At 35.1% G+C, this 23,900-nt stretch overlaps 1 protein-coding gene across 4 annotated transcripts in view; it reads right to left on the bottom strand.

Moving 5' to 3' along the window:
• The window catches only part of LOC138700916 (uncharacterized), a 644,305-nt gene that overhangs the window by 423,943 nt on the left and 196,462 nt on the right, over positions 1-23,900 (bottom strand). Inside the window, exon 1 of one of the 4 annotated variants that reach the window (XM_069827340.1) lies at positions 1,877-2,026. The exons of the other annotated variants lie outside the window; for them this stretch is intronic. Coding sequence (XP_069683441.1) covers positions 1,877-1,880 — 4 coding nt within the window. The 5' untranslated portion in view covers positions 1,881-2,026. Of the gene's footprint in view, positions 1-1,876; positions 2,027-23,900 lie in introns of those variants that run through there. 4 annotated transcript variants of the gene reach the window in all.

Here is a 23,900-nt window from a genome sequence, read left to right on the forward strand (position 1 = left end):
TTTGGGATACACCATGTACATCAACGAGTTCCACTTCTTTTACGCACACGTCCAATATAACATCAACTGAACCACCAACCACTAAAACATTCAAATTTGAAAACTATACTTTCAATAATTGTTTCTTTTAAAATTATTCATGTTTATTTTTTATTTCATCATCGTTAATTAAAACTTTTCTTGTTTATTTCATCATCCCTAATTAAAACTTTTCTAACACTTGTTTATATTATTTAGGTTATGTTATAGCTTCTGCTATATGATATTATGGATAGTCACGTATCAGAGATTGTTTAATACTAAGATTTATTGAAAATCATCTGTCAAGTGACGTTGATTATTGGGATCCGGATGATTGAAGTGGAATGCAACTGTTTTAATAAAAATGAAACTGAATCAACAAATCCTTCTTGACTAGTAACCGTCCACAGAGCTCAATGAAGATTCCATAGTTGGCACAACTGATAACAAGAAAACATAATCATAAAACACTACTGCCATCTAGAGTAATGTTGAGATGGTACAATAATACATTTGAAGACAGTTGTACTTTCGTAAGTCAATTAATATTTTATTGTATTAGAGTACTCTATTTCTTCTAATCTTTATATACTTTCTTCTAATCTTGTAATAGTCAATTAAATCCCACTCGAGTTTTGATTTTCTCTAGATAAATCAAAACCTCTAGTGAGATTATTTAATATAGTTGGGTTTAATAGAAGTACTTGTAAGTTAGGTTTACCTTGACTCATAGTAGATAGGCGTTATAAGAGGATAGTTTTTATTTATAATCGTAGGTTTATTGCATTTGTTTATAGTTAGAATTAAATTTACGTTTATATTATTTTTATTGCTGTAATTTTTGTAAATTTTATTAATATAATTATTGTAATGTTATTATTGTATATTATTTTATGCTCGACCATGCCGAAATGTAGCAATTATACACCTGGTAGCAGTCCTTTAATGCATGTCATTAAAGTACACCTACTCATTAAAGTTCAGGTTTTCGATTATTCTCGGATATGCAATCGAAAGATGAGGGAAACGTCACGGAGGCTGGAAATCCAATACTATCGCAGAAGGTTATGTTCTGTTACTATAATAATTAGCGTTAATTGTAAATAATATTCAAATAAATTCAATTTGTCATCTCGTTTTTCAATTCTAAATCAATTTCCAGGTTATATCAAAATTAGTTCATGTCATTCTTTACATTACATCAAGGTCAATGACATTATTGTTCCTCGGAAAAAATCAATACTTTCGCGTCTGCGCACATCTCACAATATACGAGCTACGCACAAGGTCACTTCCGATCTTCAGTCAGATACAAATAAAATGAATACTTCTGAATAATTTCAAGTTATAAATATGGTCGAGCATAAAAAGTCGTATGAAACTTGCCTATAATGGTAATTAAGACGCTTGTATGAAAATTATGAAACTCGCTTGCGCTCGTTTCATAAACAAACATACTCACGTCTTAATTACTATCATTATAGGCTCGTTGCATAATGTACTAATATATCACTGCTACCGGGTGTATACTCAATTGTAGTGTTAATAAATACATACATACAATTCATTTTTTTCCGGAATATAATGTAGTTTACATAAATCCGACATCTATTTATAACAGATAACTACATTATTAGTTTAAACAGTGACGAAATATACGAACATTTGCAAGCAGATACATTTAAGGCACAAAAACATAATATATTATTGTACACGCAATGCACTAATTTATATATCTATGACGAGTTCCAATAGTGACGAAGAAAACTGTGACAAATTATCTGAACTGGTTAGGCCAAATAAAATAAAAATAAAACTATGTATATTATTTTTCTTTGTGTTCCATGCAACTTACACATAAATCCGTGTTGGGATGACAACAAAGAACGTGACCAGTTCTGACAGTGACAAAGAAACCAGTGACGAGTTTCCAACAAGCCAGTTTACGGGCAGCACTTGTATACACCACAACACAAGACTAACTACATCACAATTCACACGCACGCAAGACCACGAGGGGTACTTTTTTGTGACCCCGACCGACGTCCAATCAAGCACGTAGCGTATCCAGGCACAACTCCTGACTGCGAAGGTCAACCTGTCCGTAAGTATAGGCTTACTGAAAAATAAAAACCCGGAAAAAAAAAAAGAACAACGGCGATTTATTTTGCAAGTACTAGCTAGCGTGGAAAGTTTCTGCAAGAGCTTGTTTACTTACTATTACCGAGTGTGTATATTTTTACACCAGTCTAGTTGTGAGTGATATCGTCCGAGACCTTGGTTCGTGCCCTCAGGGGCTGGGCGTTACGACATGACCTCAGCTCTTATCAAAACAAATGACAGCTTGCGTTATTTTTCAGTTCTGACAAGGGAATTGCGGATATCCACGTATAACGCCTGGCAGGTTGCTATGTGTTGCTCGATTGTTTTTGAAGTATTGCTATGGTGATCTGGCAGTTACGTGAAACTTATCCAGTGGTGGCTCCTACCAGAGTTTTGACCTAAGGCTGAATCCAGGCCATTTCGTGCTTCGATCTGCAGTGCAGTACATTATGAATGGTTATATAACAGAAACCAACTCAAAAAAATGGTTTCATATAAACATGTAGCCTTGATTTGAGCTAGTGATTATTTAAGCCAGTATTTATGGCTTTTAATGAACCCGGAGGTTCATTGCCGTCCTTACATGAGCCCGCCATCGGTCCCTATCCTGAGCAAGATTAATCCAGTTTCTACCAATATATCTCACCTCCTTCATATCCATTTTAATATTGTCCTCCCATCTACGTCTTGGCCTCCTCAAAGGTATTTTTCCCTCCGGCCTCCCAACTAACACTCTACATGAATTTCTGGATTCGTTCATACGTGCTACATGCCCTACCCATCTCATATTTAAGCCAATACCAGTAAATGTCAAATTCGTTGAAGGAGTACCGGAAATTTCCAGCTTTGGTAAAATGTCACGGTTCGAAACGTCACTCATTGTCTTTAAGGAGAAAGGGTGGTTAAATTTGTAATTTTTTCCTAATTGACGTACAATTTTCAGTTTTTGTATGTAGAAAAATCATTGCTGCAACAACTTCAATTCGAGATTAGTATTGAAATGAATGGGCCCCAAATTAATAAAAAAATCCAGAATATAGCCAATCACTAAAATATACCTATCTCAGTCATTTTTAAAGAGACATGAAAAATTTCTAAGACTTTTACTCCAAAAACCACGCGCTTTAAAATGTCTGTAGCACAATTTTGATATTAGCTTTCAAACATTTTAAGATAAAAAAATTACATTTTAAGAATGAATTCTGGAGGTATAACTTTTATAGAAATATGAAGGCATATTTTTCAAATGCAGCAAAATAACAAATTTCTATTACAGAGAAAAGATTTCTAATAGCCTAAAGAATGTGTGTAACAAATATCATGCATGTAGTATTAATAGTTTCGAAGTTATGTAACTTTCTGTATGGAATAACGCAAAAAATTAAAGTTACGGGAAACTGCATTCAAAGTTTAGCGTCATTTAAAGAATCTGTGCACCAGAGCTTAAAAAATGGCGCCACAACAGTTGACAAGGGCATAAATACGCATTATATTTTAAGTAACGCATTTTTCATATATCAAAAGAGTATTTTCGAGGAAAAATGAAAGTTAGAAAAAAACTTAAAAGTTATCGGAAATTGTAATTAAAATACATGTACGCCTGAGCTTTAAAAATGGCGTCACAGCAGTTCACAAGCACATTAATGAACTTTAAAGTTTATGTAATGTAATTTTCATATTAATTTAATGAGAAAAAGATTGAAAATGTATACCAGTTTCTCAACCTTTAAGATAGTCTATGAAACTATTTCAGTATTTGATGTTAATCGTTTAGACAAGAATTTATTTAAATTATGTGTAATAGAAAATGATTTATAGGCCTACCATTAACTTGAAAATCCGATAGTATTCTGGAAACAAGATAAATGGCATGGAGGGCTTGAAATGTGAATCTTACACTACTTGTATCGTCTCTTAACACAGTAGCAATCTTCCAACGGATTTGAAAGAGTGTTCAGATGTGCACAAGTATCGATGTAGTCAAAGAAAGGGATCGAACCCTAGCACTATGACACACAAGTACTCTAGCACTACGGCCTCAAAGGGTTAACCCCATGGTCTCACTTATATTCCGTAGGGAGCCATTTAAGTACCCTTGTCGCTCTTCAAAAGTATATTGCCTTCGGCGGGATTCCAACCCAAGTATATTTATATGCAAATATACACTGAAGCTGTAACGGAACATTTAATTTTACGTCTATAGCTACAAAAACTGTTTTCAGTTCGTATTCCTCGCGTTATGTAACTTTATTTCCTATCTCCTTGAATTCTCTCCGCGAAAGCGCGTCATGGACTTCTAAAACTGGAAACTTCACGCTATTAAATTGTATGATCAAATTTGTACCGTTTCTTAGAAACAGTTAGCAACAAGACGTTGAATTGATAAAATTCCTACAACACGCTATACTGTATAACGTGACAATTGAATCACGACTTTCTCAGCGGTTTGGGCAGGAGTTTAACAGCGTTCCCATGACAACTAACGCGTGGTGTCTCGCTCTTCACTTTTTTTCCCCCCGAAAGCGCCTCTTGCGCTGTTGATAAAGAAATTATACAGAGATATGCAGTGTTGCCAATCCAACGGTTTTCCTGTTAGATATGGCATTTTTCTGTGTTAGTTTAGAAGGTGAATTTATGAAATTGTTATTGCTTATACAGGTATTTAGCGGGTATTTTTAATACTCATAGCGGCAAAATAACTTAATTTTACATTGACTATTACACTCTTACTACGTCATACTACTTTTTACCAATAAAACGGTACGAAAGGACGTATTTCAACCAATCATGGCTGCTTATCGCACAATTTTAACGCGTTTTGTTTAATTTTATCGCGTCCCTAGCATTTGTTTAATTTTATCGCGTCCCTAGCATTTGTTTCTTTGTTTGCCAACATTTGAAACTGCGCTGGTCTGGACGTCAAAAATATATATAAAATTACAAACCACTCCAGTCGATGCACAGCAGTTTCAAATATGACTCGCATTGGCATTCAAGAACAAGAATTAATCAAAATCACTGATCATACCTATGCATCTTCTGAAATCCGATTTGCAAATAAATGAAGAGCACCATTCGGAAATCCTGAATAAGTTGAATACACCATGTAGGCCTAAATCAACGAGTTCCACTTCTATTACGCACACGTCCAATATAACATCAATTGAACCACCAACCACATTCAAATTTGAAAATTGTACATTCAATAATTATTCCTTTTAAAATTATTCATGTTTATTTTTGTGTCATCGTCGTTAATTAAAACTTTTCTAACACTTGTGTATATTAGTTAGGTTATGTTATAGCTTCTGCTATATGATATTATGGATAGTCACGTATCAGAGATTGTTTAATATTAAGATTTATTGAAAATCATCTGTCAAGTGACGTTGATAACTGGGATTCGGATAATTGAAGTGGAATGTTGCATTTTAATAAAAATGAAACTGAATCAACAACGCCTTCTTGACTAGTAACAGTCCACAGAGTTCAATGGTGATTCCATAGTTGGCACAACTGATACCGGTAAGAAGAAAACAATCATAAAACACTACTGCCATCTAGCGTAATGTTTAGATGGTACAATAATAATAATAATAATAATGTGAGTTTTATTAGTAACAACAATGTAATTTATTCGTCACAACAATAATTCCTTTCTACAATTCGCCTTAAACGCTCTCGTCAACAATTGGATTTTCACTCAACACAATATTCGTTATAAAACTCCACCGACGACAATGACAATTTACTTGGACTAGTACGAACAACAATGAACTGTTAATCTTAACTAATATTTACAAAGCACTATTTACAAATCAGAAATGTCAGTTCTCAGTTCACAGTTCTTCTATCTCAGTCACTCGAGTTCACAGTATCTCGAACCACAGACCTTCAGAGACAGTTCACTGTACTCGAACTCGGGTCCCTCCAACTGCGGTCCACTGTACTCGAACTCAGGTCCCTCCAACTGCGGTCCACTGCACTCGAACTCAGGCCTTCGGCTGCTGACGCAGTTGCGGACGCACACTCGAGTCGAACTCCGGTGCACAAGACTGGCTTCCTTGCTCTGGCTTACTCACTGACTGAATAACTGAAAAACTGCTGTCGTTCCTTTGCGTCCTTAATTTATAACCACAGCGACGTAGCCTCGAAAGTTCCACGCGTCTCTAGAGATGGCACTCCAGAAAAATCCAGAGCCCTCTCCTCTCTACCAGCACCAGATGCGCGCGCACTCTCTCTCCACTCTCTCGCCGCGTTGGCCCTTTCCCCTCTCCGCCGCGCGCCATCCCAAAGTGCTCCGCGCGATCTTCTCTCTTGCGGGACGCTGGTCGTGAGTTCGAATCTCACGTCGCTGTCACAATAATAATAATAATAATAATAATAATAATAATAATAATAATATTTATTTGTCAGAAACCAGTGTACAAGGCCTGGATATGACATCGTCAGGTTCGATAGTTGATACATTTGAAGACAGTTGTATTTTCATAAGCCAATTAATATTTTATTGTATTGGAGTACTTCGTTACTTCTAATCTTTATATACTTTTTTCTAATCGTGTAATAATCAATTAAATCCCACTCGAGTTTTGATTTTCTCTAGATAAATCAAAACCTCTAGTGAGTTTACTGTTGACAATATAGCAATTTTCCGATTTCTGCATAGTTTCATAGCGGTTTTTTTTTTTAAGAATCGAGTTGGCAACACTGGTGATGTGGTCACTGTCCCAGGGTCTCACAGACAAGACCACATGTGTGGGGGCCGTTACTTCGTTGCTATGGAATTATTATACGCTATTTCCGTTAGTAAGCTACTCCTTAACCAGTGGCATATACAGGGCGATTCAAAAGATAAGGTGAACCAGTAAGACGATTATTCAGGGCGGCATTTGGAGCAGGAAAGTTCTTTGTCAGTTTTATTTATTCCAACCGTTTCAGAGTTACAACATGTATAACATTCACTCACAACTGAGATGACTTATTTACAATGATTACTAACAGCCTTTTTCGTAAGGTGATGTCTGTTGCTGCTGCATTAATTCGCTGGAGTACATAATCTCTGTCTGTAATCTCCGTAGCGTACACTTTTTATTTCATAAAGCCCCATACAAAGAAGTCCAGAGGCTTTAAGTCAGGAGACCGTGGTGGCCAGAACCCATAACCATAATGCATGTCTCGATATTCCGCGTTACTATACATTTTGATGCATTCTCTGTACCTTCAGTATTAGCAAAGATGGACACACTGAGCATCTGTGAGATTTGTAACAAAATTTGGAGAATTTCTCTTTATTTTTAGTGTAAAATAATTTGTTGTCCGTTGTGTAGTTTAGTAGTTGTGAATTTTTTTAATATTTCCCGGACTTACGAATAGCCCTGTATTTGACCTTGTGCGTGTGAAAAATTAACTTAAATGTTATGATTTATTTAACGACGCTCGCAACTGCAGAGGTTATATCAGTGTCGCCGGATGTGCCGGAATTTTGTCCCGCAGGAGTTCTTTTACATGCCAGTAAATCTACTGACATGAGCCTGTCGCATTTAAGCACACTTAAATGCCATCGACCTGGCCCGGGATCGAACCCGCAACCTTGGGCATAGAAGACCAGCGCTATATCAACTCGCCAACCAGAAAAAATTAACTTCAAGTGTTGTATTTTCATAAAGGAATTCTCTCAAAACTCGCTCGCAACAAAAGACAGCTGGAATTAATGTATCCACAAAACGGATAAATTGAAATGTATTACTAGTTAAATATTATATTGCTTGCTTTATATATTACTTGTTTAATCAAATTTTTAACAATTATAAGTTTACCTGTCAGTTTATTAGGCCTATCTGTTTTTTTTTTTTTCGTCAGTGATAGCCCATGACATTATTCAAGAATACGCTACTATTCTTAACCGATCATAAAGAAACATATAAAAGAAACAGTTGAATATCATAGGTGAATGTATTACAGATGTAACACACCAATTTATTTATTTATTTATTTATTTATTTACTAGCCGTACCCGTGCGCTCCGCTGCACCCGTTACAAATAAATATAAAGTAATTACATAATTAAAATAGGACGATTGATCCAGGGAACATTCGTGTTTGATAGAAGGATAAATCGTTTAATATGTTACTTAATTTAAATTGTATTTAAATAATTAAAATGCGGTCATTTTGGTCCAGAGAGCAATCATTTGGTGCAATGACAATTCCTTTAACATGTTTCTTAATTTTTATTACATGCATCCATAGTTTAATGAAGATTGACAAATCATTTAGTTTTAATGTGTATACTTTATATTACTTGCTACATGTTTAAGAAGTTACTGTAATAACATCTAGAGAAACTACACTTTCCAATGGTGAAATGATAATTAAACAATTAATTAGCTTCCGATATTACTTCATACAAACACAGAAACATTCCCTTAGGCTATGTTTAATAGCTTTCTATTGTTGTTGTCCAAGGCCCCTTATAGACGAAGTCATTTGTTTTTATTTCAGCGTTTGAAGGCGTTATTGTAATTTTAAAACTCATTTATCTCATTAAATATCAGTGATATCAACATATTGTATAGAATAAAACTTATCGGAAATTAGTTTAAAGAAACTTTTGTTATGTAATATTTTTCACAAAAATCAATAATAAGCGAGATATTTCGATTTATTTAATTCAGGCCCCCTTATAACCCCCCTTTTAAATAAAGTATTTTGAATGCCATATAGCCTAAAATCTAAGTTACAACGAACTTAATTTATATTCTAATTTTCATATAAATCGGTTCAGCCATTATCGCGTGAAAAGGTAACAAACATCCAGACAGGCATACAAACAAAAATTAAAAAAAAGCGATTTTTGGTTTCAGGATGGTTAATTATACATGTTAGCATCAATTATTTTTGGAAAATCGAAAATTGCCAGAAAAAGTTTGGCTACAGATTTATTATTAGTATAGATTTATTTATTTATTTATATATTTATTTATTTATTTATTTATTTATTTACAGTATTTGTGTCATTATCATAACTTATTTAAAAATACAATTTCCTAAACCCTGTTTTACCCGAAAGTACATTGGGAGTATAGTTATAAAATGATAGTTTAAATTATAACAAGAACACTTTTAACTTGGTCTATCTATCTTAACTATTTTAAGTGTACCGGTATTTATAAGTTCTTAAATATATAATACATAATAGTATAAAGCTCTTTGTAGCAACATGTTTTTCTGAAAACATCTGTTACGGTTAGCGACACTTTATGTAGTTGTGTGGGCCAGGAAGATGAAACAAGAATCTACCTCGCGTATGCACGATAGAGTGGGAGAAAATGAAACGAAAACAAGAAGTAATTGGTTCCAATGATACTTGTCGCCCTTCACTTGTTTGCAAGCAAAACAAAAACGCAAACGTGGCTAATGTGTGTGAACAAAATAATAAAAAAGGAACGCAATAAAAACAAGAGACAGGCAGCCAGGTTGCTATGATACTTGCAGTGGTCACCCTTCACTTGTTTCCATATGTACGTTGAATAGAAAGGCTTCCAATGCAGAAAGAGGCTTGGAATGGACACGGTGAAACTCCCACATGCAGCTGCTACATTTATGGAAAAGTTTCTAGTGGAAGCCATTACATTTCCTCGCTCCTTTACTAACCGCAGAGTGGGCGCAGCTTTATCAATGAACGGTGCTTTGTATCCTGCCGCCACGTTCAGTCAATGCAACTTTTGTTTGCACAATAAACATGGAATGCATTTACATTTGTGCTTAATTATAGTGTGAAACCTAGAATGCATATATGCGTATATTAACAGCTTGTTGAACAGATCTGGAACATCACAGTCATGTATTTACAGGTTGCATGCCCGTATTAGAGAGTATTTGAATAACTTCTAATTTGTAATGGCACTTCCATAAAATTCAAACTATCTTCTTTGAAAATGGGGAAAGAAATGTTCATTCTCTCTTCGTGCATCCATTATTATATAAAATATAAATAAAGGAAAAATAATTAGCATTTTTCCAGTAAAATAAACAAAAATATCAACCTGAACAATTCCTTTAAAAGATAGAATTACTCGTTGAATAAAAACCACACTAATTTTATTCCTTCGAAACAGAAATAAAATAATTCCTCTAAAGAAACAAAAGCAAATACTTTCAAATAAATTAAGTAATTAATTAAATACATGAATATTTAATTGAAAATTAATTAGAATAACGCCCTGAAGAAAGAGAAGAATATTTTTAAATAAAGTAGAATAATGTAGCGTAAAGCAGAACAATTATTATTAATATTTTCACAATAGAGAGGAATAATTTATATGAGATAAATGTACTACTATAGGATTTAGTGCAGAACTGTTTTAAGAACATGGGAGGAGTGATAGTAGAAGGAAGAATAATAAAGGGCATAAGACTTGCAGCTGATATTTTAAATCACCATTTTTACAGTTTGATTAATTCGTTTATAGGGGTGGCTGCCGAAACCAAAGGGAAGAAAAAACTTAACTACGTAGAAATATTGTTTTTGTCTGTGTGTATACTGGGTGTTCATTTCAAAGTGTGTCATGACGTCACTGTTGTTGGGTCACCGATTTGAAGCGAGTTTCAGTTTATATGTTAGAGAAGTTGCCTATTATTTAAGGCGTTCTTCAATCTGAACTTGAGAACGTGTACGGTATAACTTGAACGTCGTAGCAACAGATGGCGGTCTGTACGGTCTGTGTGCTACCATAACCTCTTTCGAACTGTGTTTTGCGCCGTCAAGTCGTACGCAGGGTATTTGTTATCATCGGTTGCGTACGGTAACATTCCACAACACAAATCAAATGCTCCGTGTCCATGTTGACCGTCGAAGTTAATGTCAACAAATACGTAAGTAATCGTCTTAACCCTCTCCCCATATCCCGACAGTACGTATTTCCAAACAGTTCACATTCCTGCCACTACCGGCGTTACCGTACGTATCGGCACGTACTCTTCAGAATGAACGCCGTACTTGCTAGCCAACTTCTCTGCCTCTTAGATTATGCACCTGAGCTGCGGAAGTGTAGGAAGATTGAATTCTCTAGGCTTGTCAGCTAGCCACATGACGGCATACAGCGAGCCAAGACACATTTTGAACTGAACACCCAGTATATACAGGTTGTTAAAAAGTATCCAATATTTTAGGAGGTGTTAGTATGCATCAAAACAACAATATAATGTCTAATAAACACGAGTCCTACAACACAAACTTTCTGAGATCTGAACACTTGTTCATAGGACGTGCTCAATGTCACGTCCATTCATGGCAATGCATTCCTCTGCCCTTCGCCGTAAGGAATCACGCACTCTTTCAAATTAGTTTTAATGCGTTAATAAGAAAGTCCTGATAACGATCCCCAGTTAATCTCTCTGGTAGCACGTATGGCCCTATTAATCTATCGCCAAGAACGCCTGCCCATACGTTGATTGAGAATCGGTGCTGATGCCTTGTTTCTTCAACTGCATGGGGATTTTCAAACACTCTGTATATATATATATATATATATATATATATATATATATATATACACATATACAAACAAAATTAATTACGTGGTTGTAACCAAACGTACTCGTTGTTACAGGGCAGATATCCCTTTGCAGACTTTCTCTGTTGATATATTTATTGCTTATGTTTGATGTAAATATGATTTCATTATACGCTAGAAATTAACTTCATTTCGATTATTTCTTATTACATTTAAGATAATATTCTAGTCTATTTAATATTAACGATTTCGTCAATATAAGAAATAATTATTATTATTTATTATTATTATTATTATTATTATTATTATTATTATTATTATTACATCAGCTGCTTGTCTATGCGGATGACGTGAATATGTTAGGAGAAAATCGACAAACGATTAGGGAAAACACGGAAATTCTACTTGAAGCAAGTAAAGCAATAGGGTTGGAAGTAAATCCCGAAAAGACTAAGTATATGATTATGTCTCGTGACCAGAATTTTGTACGAAATGGAACTATAAAAATTGGAGATCTATCCTTCGAAGAGGTGGAAAAGTTCAAATATCTTGGAGCAACAGTAACAAATATAAATGACACTCGGAACGAAATTAAACGCAGAATAAATATGGGAAATGCCTGTTATTATTCTGTTGAGAAGCTTTTATCATCCAGTCTGCTGTCGAAAAATCTGAAAATTAGAATTTATAAAACAGTTATATTACCGGTTGTTCTTTATGGTTGTGAAACTTGGACTCTCACTTTGAGAGAGGAACACAGGTTAAGGGTGTTTGAGAATAAGGTGCTTAGGAAAATATTTGGGGCCAAGAGGGATGGAGTTACAGGAGAATGGAGAAAGTTACACAACGCAGAACTGCACGCATTGTATTCTTCACCTGACATAATTAGGAACATTAAATCCAGACGTTTGAGATGGGCAGGGCATGTAGCACGTATGGGCGAATCCAGAAATGCATATAGAGTGTTAGTTGGGAGGCCTGAGGGAAAAACACCTTTGGGGAGCCCGAGACGTAGAGGGAAGATAATATTAAAATGGATTTGAGGGAGGTGGGATATGATGATAGAGACTGGATTAATCTTGCACAGGATAGGGACCAATGGCAAGCTTATGTGAGGGCGGCAATGAACCTCCGGGTTCCTTAAAAGCCAGTAAGTAAGTATTATTATTATTATTATTATTATTATTATTATTATTATTATTATTATTATTATTAACATTATTACAAGCAAAAATGATTATTTTAATAGAAGTCAGAGAACTTCCTTCTGAATAAAAAAGAATAATTGCATAAGAGCAAAAATACTAGCCTATGAATACTAAAATAAATATAATAATTCCTTCAGTAGTGACAGGAAAGTTTGTTCGATAATAAAATAGAATAATTTCTTAATATCAATAAATAAAATAGAACGACTCCTTTCAGACAAAGAACATTTACAGCTTTCAAACAGAACGGAATAAATTCTTCGAAACAGATGACAAAAATACTGGAAAAAAAATTCGTCGCGTCTTTGGTCACCCTGGATACGTCGCATCGTACCAATAACTTTGACCTTCTTCGTACTTATATCTCGTCTAGAATGTGGAAACGCCAACATCGACAAGCAAACAGTAATTGCAATTGTCAGTTGTTTTCATGTTATAAAGTCAAAGCCATCTATTAATTATACGTAATTATTAGAGACAACCTACATGAATCTCTCATCAAGCGTTACATCACGGCCGTCCGTCTTGGGAAACAAATAAAAGCAGGAAACTATCATCTCTATGGGAACGGATAAATATCGCAGTCATGCAGTGTTATGTAACGTGTTTATAAACAGACAGAAAACAAGTGAGGCTCTATTATAAACCACTTCATACAGGAAAAGCTGTATGTAGTTGTAATACGTTGATAGAATGCCCCAGAATATTACGTGACGATGACCTACACAAACTAAATTTATTTAAAAAAATATAATTCCCCTTCCATAACATAATTTCATACAACAGTCTACTTACTTAATTTAATTTAATGACTCTTACCAGTCGCAAATTACTTCCTGAGCAACTTTCATTGTTAGTTCGGGGAACACTTCTCCTTATTCTATGTTATAAATTCGGGAGTACCTCAAGGTTCAGTCTTAGGCCCTATACTATCTACAATTTTTATAGCTGATTTCCCAATTTTAATTGAATTTATTGGTCTGACCCAATATTTTGGGTTTGCCCTGCGACACAGAATAGCTCACATTAAAATTTAAAATGAAAAATTATATAAACAGGTTTCAGACAAAATTGATTAAGACATAAGAAAAAAAGTAGAACCAAATACAGGGACATCATTTTATTTTAACTAACATTTTTAATATTAACCTGTCTATACCTTTAGAGAACCAGAAACACCGCTTGCTCCCCCCTCCAAGACTGGAGTTCGATGATACTGGCGTAAAACACAAATCACTCTACTAGGTATAGGATGGAAGAAAAGTAGTTCATCCATTTACGTAAACTAGGAAATACCGCGATTTTGAGTTTGATAATTTTCATTAGGTTTTTCTTTAATCAAAGTAGAGTACTGTATTAAGAATAAGTGTTTTTACTCACGAAGTGAGTTATCCATGCGAACGTATTCATTATGCAGTGTATACTGTCTACAGCACATTAGCGTACAATATAGAGAAAGAAGTTAAATTGAAAAATAATCATAATATGAATATTTAAACACAATTTTGAAAATGGTGGCCGTTCATTTCGATACAGGCTTCAGTTCTTTTGTGCATATTATCGCACTATAGACTATTGCATCTAATTCCAATTGCCAGTTTCGTCCTTCGTACTAGTAACTCATGTTGAAATAATTCTGTACCTACTCTACGTACTGTGAATTCAATCTTCACTTCTGCCCGATCCGAAAATATAAAATTACTCAGACATGCTATCTACTGTCCGTCCAAGTGGTTATGCCGCAGGATTGTAGAAAGGGAGGAAATCACGAGACAGTTAATTACTTAACGAGGCCCTTTTATTTAAGTTAAATTAAACAGCTGTATAATATTACGTAAACGTCCAATTCCTAAGAGAAATTAATGTTTTCAGAAAAGAGCTAAGACAGCTCAGCTTTTACAGAGGGGCGAGCAGAAGCAGGTGGGGGAAATCGGGATGCGACGTAGGCAAACGGACAGTACCTGTGCGAAAATATGATTCAATATTGAAAGCTCTTTCGTCACTGGAAAACGCGAACATATTTCTGGAACGTACTATACCCAGTAACTCAATACTGCTTACTATCTGCGGTCTTGGTTCTGTGTGGAGTTGGAACTTCCTTAGTAGAAGGGGTGGGAGTGAAGTACATTCAAAAGCTCAGGTACGATAAAAATTGAAGTAAAAATAAAATGATGTCCCTGTATAATTTAAATTGAATGTACTGTACACCATAAAGATGCTGACGAAATATCGCTACAGAAAATTTTATTATGGTGGTGACGATGGCATCTTGAAGATCTCTCGTCAGCTTGTATTTTTCCCTCCACTTTACAAAGGCTTTCGGAATGGTGCCTCTCGCTCCAAAGGAGAGACCGGTAACTGTGATTTTTTCAATGTTGTATTTCGCCGATAGGTACTGAATCGTGGGCTCGTAGATTTTCTTTTTCTCTTCGTTCACTTCAGATGGTTGAGTGGCTGAGATTTCAAATCTGATTGTAGGATCAATTATTTCGGCTGTCTGTTTATTTCTATTAAATTATTGGTGGCTACTTTCGCTGATGACACTGCTATTCTTGCTTCACATGAAGATCCATCAACAGCATCTGAAAACCTGCAGAATGAATTGAAAGAAACAGAAGACTATGCTCCACTATCGTCCAAACGGGAAAAGATCTCTCGGTCGTCCAAAGAAGTGCTGGATTGAAAATTCAACTGTGAGATCGTAACAGGCCATTTGGCCTAATACTTCAAGGGAAGAAGAAGAACAACAAGAAGAAGAAACAGAAGACTGGCTAACTAAATGGAGAATACAAGCGAGTGAAAACAAATCAGTTCATGTTACTTTCGGAACCAGAACTGAAAACTCTCCTCCTGTAATACTTTACAACGAAGAACTTCCTGAAGCAGACGATGTTAAATATTTAGGTATGCATTTAGATCGCCGATTAACATGACGTAAACATATTCAAACTAAACGTAAAGAATTAAATTTTAAAACATCAAAAATCTATTGGTTACTCGTGGCTTCTGCAGCAAATGCTGCTGCAAACTAAGTTCGTTAGACGTTCAAATAATTTTTTTTTCAGATTTATTTTCAATAAAGAATACTTGTCTTTTTGATAGTTATTTGTTTCCATAATAATGAAACATACTCCCTCTGAATGGATTTTTTTAGGCCAAATACTTTCTCTTGGACCTATCCAACTTCAGTTTTTGAGTTTCAACGCGAAAACGCAAGTATCAATGTCAGGACGATAGCAGTAGCTATTTCAGGTCGTTGTGGAATGTAGGCGAAAGTTAAAAAAAATGTCAGGTTTGCTAAACTTTCGAACAATAGCATTTTCGTATAGCTGCTGCATGTAGAACTTGAAATGTAGAGCGTAAAATCATTTTATCCTACTAAGAGATCTTGCTGAAATTATCTGGAGACTACAAAATTTTCTAGCCCTCTTACTTTATCAGTAAGTAATACCTTTTTATCTTTTCTTAGGAACTGCAATTTTTGCGCTCTCTCGAGCCAATACTGAAGACAATGACACATATCAATATCTACACTACACCGCCATTAAGTATATGAAAAAGACCCAACCCCACTGGGCTAATAAGTATAAAAATATTTGATTTTTAATAACAATATTATTATCTTACTTAAGTTTTGTAGTTATATATAGCAGCCACTCAGTAAATTATAGAAATGAAGATCTAAATTAAGATATTCTCTACATTTACTTACATAACCACAAAACGTTTCACTTTCTTGTCATCAATATAGCATCAATATTATGTACAATTAGTGAAAAAATAGATGCATCATGATATTAACTATAATAATATTTAATATCTGATGGTAATAATGTCATCAAACCACCTCAAGTTTCGTAGATTTGAATATCCAATACACAGCTGTACTCAGAAAATTATACACTGCAGAATCAGTTTTAATAACAAATTGAATTGAGCTCTAAATATGTCAGCAATCCTGCAGGTCATGGCCTTCGTGTAATAGCCTATTGTTTATTGTAGTGTGTGTTTTGTTCTGAAATTCAATCAAGTCGGCCGTGATTCGATAAAATTAGTTCTCAAAACTGACAACAGATGGATTTTGGAAAATAGGAAAATTATGTAGGAAAATTGACATTTCACTGAAAACTACTACTTTTCCGAAAAAGTTTGAGTTCCAAGCTTCAAAATAAGGGGCCACTTATTAAAATCCGTTCAGCCGTTTTCCCGTAATTTCCATTACCAGTTCAAATTATATATATAGATTGGGACCTAAATCAAAACTGTCATTAGAAAATAAACTTCTTGTTTATAAAGTCATGCTAAAACCAATCTGGACATACGGCATCCAACTGTGGGGAACTGCTAGCAACTCAAACATTGAAATACTGCAGAGGTATCAGTCCAAAACTTTACGTTCCATTGTCACTGCACCATGGTATGTCCGTAATGACGTCATTCGTCGTGACTTCAACATTTCAACTGTGAAAGAAGAAATCTCAAAGTTCAGCAAAAAATACCTGCACCGATTAAATCAACATCCCAATCATCATGCATTAAATTTGCTGGATAATAGTCAAACAATAAGAAGACTTGAAAGGACCAATTTTCTTGACCTTCCATTCATTTTTAATACAGCTATTTGAAACATTGTTATTTTTCTTTTGGAGTGTTGTCATGGGATAACATCTCTACTCATGTCATATTCTTTTATAATATTTACTTATTGTCTATTGTAGACAGATTGTAAATGTGGCATATGTTAAATAAATAAAAAAAACTTTCATTGTATAAAATATTCAACGGTCTACTGCATAATAGCGAAATATTGTCACAAATACAGCTTAACACTCGAAGATCAAATTTAAGAAATCGTCAGTTATTCACTACAAAAAACCAAGCACCTCATCACTAAAGTTGAAAATGTGTTCTCTAAATTCAATGAATTATGTAAAAAGTGGGTCTAGATTTCAGCATTTGTTATTGTGTACAGGGTGATTCATGAGGATTTACCGCTACTTTCGAAGCTTATTTCCGAAGACATTCTCAGCAAAAAAATGTCATATAAGCATTTGTCCTAATATCAATATTTTCAGAGTTACACTAATGTGAAGTTGTTTGTGAAATACCTTTTGTGCGAGATCGTGCGTATTTGCTTGGTTTCCGCACAAAACCAACCCGCGGTAAGTCTAAAATTCCACATTCAGTATTCCCAACCGAACACACACAATTTCCCTCTTCATACCGCTTAAGTGACATTCATTTTACTGCTTTAGGCTTTTAACATATTATTTTTTAGAGACGTTCAATATAGTAATAATTATAAATTGGAAACTTACCACTGCAATTTCACCTAAATTGCACTGTTAATTATTGTTTTTAAATATTTGCAAAAAATAAGTAAACTCTACAATTCCACTAAAGTTACTGCATTTCGTGATGCATGTAACATTATGGAAGCCGTTTGTTTTAAGTTCGCATTTATAGACTGGGGGGGGGGAAAAAGACAGACGTATATCACGGCCTGCTGGAGTATAGTAAACACAGAAAACATTTTAAAGCAACAATGTTGAAGATAGATATTTTTGTTTTCCAAAATTGCCGTCATTGAACAGAAACCAAGATGGAGATTTCATTGCAACTAATTAGAAATTCCTCTTTCAGGTATGTAATAAACGATCTTCGTACAAAATAATGTACGATGCACGAGCGGTATGTTTTCTTTCAATTCTCGGAAATTAAAAAAGCTCAACTACGTTTCGCTTTTTCAAACTTTTCCTCGAATATGAAAACTTCAACATACCACTCTTGTAACGCATATTACTATTTTCTTTAGTTTTAAGGGCAAAGAACTATTACAAATAGAGAATGAATACTAGCTAATTAAAGAAATGATACTCCTCAACAGTTCATTATTTATCTGTAATATTCTTTTACCCTTAAAATTAAATAATAAAGGTATGTTACAAACAACTTCAAAATAGTGTAACTCTGAAAACATTGAGATTAGAACACACGTTTATATGACATTTTTTGATCAGAATGTCTTCGGAAATAAGCTCCGTAGCTGGCGGTAAATCCTCGTGAATCACCCTGTATATATTTTTAATTGGTTATTTTACGACGTTCATCAACTGCTATGGTTATCTAGCGTCTTAATAATATGAAGGCGATAATGCCAGCGAAATGAGTCCAGGATCCAACACCGAAAGTTACCCAGCATTTGCTCGTACTGATTTGAGGGAAATCCCCGGAGAAAACCTCAACCAGGTAACTTGTCCCTACCAGGATCTGAACACGGGCCCGCTCGTTACACGGTCAGGTATGCTAACCGTTACTCCACAGCGGTGGACTTTGTTACATGGACTATAATATGTTTCTTATTATAAATATTTAAGTTCTTCGATTTAAAATAATATTGATATATATTTGTCACTCTTTAACTTTCAGTAAATTATAGAAATGAAGATCTAATATAAAATATTCTTTCTCTCCGTCTACTTACTTAAAGCTCCAAAAGGTTTCACTTTCGTATCACTAGTAATATTTCATTTCTAATGGTAATAATGTCAACAAACATTCTTAAGTTTTGTAGTTCTTAATATCCAATACACAGCTGTACTCAGAAAATTACACACCGCAGAATCACACCCGTAAATGTTTAGCAAGTATTGAAGTTTTTATTAACCAATTTAATTTGAGCTCTAAATATGTCAGCATTCTTGCAGATTATGGTCTTCGTGTAATATTGTTTACTGTAGTGTGTGTTTTGATTTTTCTGAAATGCAATTAGTAACGACAGATGGATTTTAGAAAATAGGAAAATTATGTTGAAAAATTGACATTTCATTGAAAACTACTATTTTTCTGACAGACTCCAAAGCAGCTATTCTATCAATCGTCTCTAAACACACACCTTCATCTCAAACAGCAGAAATAACTAAAATGCTCTCTCAATTAATATCACTCAATAAAAGAATTGTATTCCAGTGGATACCATCCCATTGTGGAATCCTGGAAAACGAGAATGCGGATGCTTTAGCAAAGAAGGGTAGCACTGCTACTTACAGACCTGTTACTAAATCTACGTATTACTCTGTGAAGAGATTTATTAAATCTACATACTTAGACTTCAACAAACAAAATTTGATAACACTATCTCAAGGGGAAAAACGGAACGGAATAATCCACAGTTAATTCCCGATTTACCAAGAAAATCATCTGTAGCTGCATTTAGATTGGCAAAAGGCCATGATTGTTTGGCCAAACACCTGCATAGAATTGGGATATATCAGTCCCCTAACTGCCCATTGTGCAACTCAAACCAAGAAATGGATTCGGAACACCTCAAAATCTGTGCTTCAGTGGCTGGTCATGATAATATCTTTGAAAAGTATTGGAGTGCAAGAGGTCAAATGACTTTATTGTCAAACGCCTGGCATTAGAAAACAACAACTATTTTTCTGAAAAACTTTGGGTTCCAAGCTTCAAAATGAGGGGTCATTCATTAAAATCTCTTGAGACGTTTTCCCGTAATTTCCATTACCATTTCAAATTATATATAAAGATAGATTTCTCTTTCTTGAAGTTTTTCTTTTTTACATTTTTAAGGCATAAGTAATTCTAATGTTGTACTGTCTATTGCAATTGGATCGTTGTCTGCTTATAAATAAATAAGTAAATGAATAAATAAATAAATAAATAAATAAATAAATAAATAAATAAATAAATAAAAGAAGAAATGAAGGAATAAATAAATATTTTACTTCTGTTACATTATCAGTCGAATTACTTATACATATTTATAAAAACCTAAATTTTATAAGAAAAATATTTTCTATTGCAAAAAATAGTTCGCTGGTGAAGAGTGCCATCTAGCGTATCATTTGGCAACCCTCTGCCAGACATGTTTACATAGCGCTGAGGGGCGATATGTAACAGACGCTCTCTTGTTTGTTTGTTGTGGCCTGCAAGGCCATCTGATGACCTTTCGCTGACTTCTCAACCCGGACAGGGCGTTGCTTTCATAGATGCTGCGCTCATAGCATCTGAAGAGCCGCGGATTTCTTCGAAATGAGGCTAAAAACTTGGGTTTGTTAAATACAGCTTGGAAGAGAGTTCATAGAAACCTCTGCATGTGTCCATCAACACGCGACCGCCAAGGCAGAAAGAAAAACTCGACCGTGACGAGGCATTTCCAAAGTAGGATGAGATTAGAGGATAAACTTTTTATGGAACAGGATTTCCCCCAAGCAATTCAGTTCCTGCTACGATTTTTACATTTGACCATTGCTCCACAAAATCTACATCTTCATCCCGTCTACATAAATACCTGCAAAATCAATCGTTAAAGATACAATCGGTCACTTGACTATTGGTCAGATTTGTTGTATTCGACAGATATTGGAGAAAAAATAGGAATATAAGGGTGCGGTACACCAGTTATTCATCGATTTCAAAAAGGCACATGACTCGGTTCCTGCTACGATTTTTACATTTGACCATTGCTCCATAAAATCTACATCTTCATCCCGTCTACATAAATACCTGCAAAATCAATCGTTAAAGATACAATCGGTCACTTGACTATTGGTCAGATTTGTTGTATTCGACAGATATTGGAGAAAAAATAGGAATATAAGGGTGCGGTACACCAGTTATTCATCGATTTCAAAAAGGCACATGACTCGGTTCCTGCTACGATTTTTACATTTGACCATTGCTCCATAAAATCTACATCTTCATCACGTCTACATAAATACCTGCAAAATCAATCGTTAAAGATAGAATCGGTCACTTGACTATCGGTCAGATTTTTTGTATTCGACAGATAGTGGAGAAAAAATAGGAATATAAGGGTGCAATACACCACTTATTCATCGATTTCAAAAAGGCATATGACTCGGTTCCTGCTACGATTTTTACATTTGACCATTGCTTCATAAAATCTACATCTTCATCCCGTCTACACAACCTGCAAAATCAATCGTTAAGGATGCAATCCATCACTTGACTATTGGTCAGATTTTTTGTATTCGACAGATATTGGAGAAAAAATAGGAATATACGGGTGCAGTACACCAGTTCTTCATAGATTTCAAAAAGGCATATGACTCGGTTAAGAGAGAGGTTTTATATAATATTCTTATTGAATTTGGTATTCCCAAGAAACTAGTTCGATTAATTAAAATGTGTCTCAGTGAAACGTACAGCAGAGTTTGTATAGACCAGTTTTTATCTGATGATTTTCCAATTCACTGCGGGCTAAAGCAGGGAGATGCACTATCACTTTTACTTTTTAACTTTGCTCTAGAGTATGCCATTAGGAAAGTTCAGGATAACGGAGAGGGTTTGGAATTGAACGGGTTACATCAGCTGCTTGTCTATGCGGATGACGTGAATATGTTAGGAGAAAATCCACAAACGATTACGGAAAACACGAAAATTCTACTTGAAGCAAGTAAAGCAATAGCCGAAAAGACAAAGTATATGATTATGTCTCGTGACCAGAATATTGTACGAAATAGAACTATAAAAATTGAAGATTTATCCTTCGAAGAGGTGGAAAAATTCAAATATCTTGGAGCAACAGTAACAAATATAAATGACACTCGGGAGGAAATTAAACGGAGGATAAATATAGGAAATGCCTGTTATTATTCGGTTGAGAACCTTTTGTCTTCTAGACTGCTGTCAAAAAATCTGAACGTTAGAATTTATAAAACAGTTATATTACCGGTTGTTCTGTATGGCTGTGAAACTTGGACTCTCACTTTAAGAGAACAGAGATTAAGGGTGTTTGAGAATAAGGTTCTTAGGAAAATATTTTGGCCTATGAGGGATGAAGTTACAGGAGAATCGAGAAAGTTACACAACACAGAACTGCACGCATTGTATTCTTCACCTGACATAATTAGGAACACTAATCCAGACGATTGAGATGGGCAGGGTATGTAGCACGTATGGGCGAATCCAGAAATGCATATAGAGTGTTAGTTGGGAGGCCGGAGGGAATAAGACCTTTGGGAAGATAATATTAAAATGGATTTGAGGGAGGTTTGATATGATGGTAGGGACTGGATTAATCTTGCTCAGGATAGGGACCTATGGCGGGCTTATGTGAGGGCGGCAATGAACCTCCGGGTTCAGATACAATCAGAGCATTGGCGGTGCGTCAATAAGAGCACAAGAGCACGTGAACACCTTGTCTCCATTAATGCAAGACTTGTTTTATTATTTAATACCGTATTGACGTAGTGGGGATGTATAATATCAGGATCAAGTATTTTAAACTTCCCGCATCTTGCATGAACTTATGTAAACTTGGCAACCTGCGTTCATCTTTAAGCCGTGATGTGTGATCATATCGTCGGATGTTGCACTTTTGCTGATTATATGTCGTTGTTAGCAAAAGAAGTGACGACACCAAAGGATATGCTACTGGAGCTAAATGACAGATGTGAGCAGTATGGGATGAAGATAAATGCAAACTAGACGAAGACCATGGTCATAGGAAGAAAAATAAAGAAGGTAAACGTGCGAATTCTAAATGAGGCAGTAGAGCAAGTGGACAGCTTCAAATACTTGGGGTGTACTATAAGCAGTAACATGAGCTGCTGCCAGGAAGTCAAAAGGAGGATAGAAATGGCAAACGAAGCTTTTAATAGAAGAAGCATCTTCTGCTGACCTCTGGAAAAAGAACTAAGGCAGAGACTAGTGAAGTGCTTTGTGTGGAGTATGGAATTTATGGGGCAGAAACATGGACATTACGACGATCAGAGTCATTGTTGGCGACATCGAACTAGTACTATTTAGCTCAATATCGTTCATTTTTTTTTTTCGTTTCTTGCTACGGTATTGAGTAATTTAATATGAACGCAAAATATATTAGAAGGTTATTTTACGACGCTTTATCAACAGCGTAGGTTATTTAGGGTCTGAATGAGATGAAGGTGATAATGCCGGTGAAATGAGTCCGGGGTCCAACACCGAAAGTTACCCAGCGTTTGCTCATAATTGGGTTGAGGAAAAACCCCGGAAAAAACCTCAACCAGGTAACTTGCCCCAACCG

Source organism: Periplaneta americana, chromosome 6 (genome assembly GCF_040183065.1).
Source record: "Periplaneta americana isolate PAMFEO1 chromosome 6, P.americana_PAMFEO1_priV1, whole genome shotgun sequence".
Taxonomy (NCBI): Eukaryota; Metazoa; Arthropoda; class Insecta; order Blattodea; family Blattidae; genus Periplaneta; species Periplaneta americana.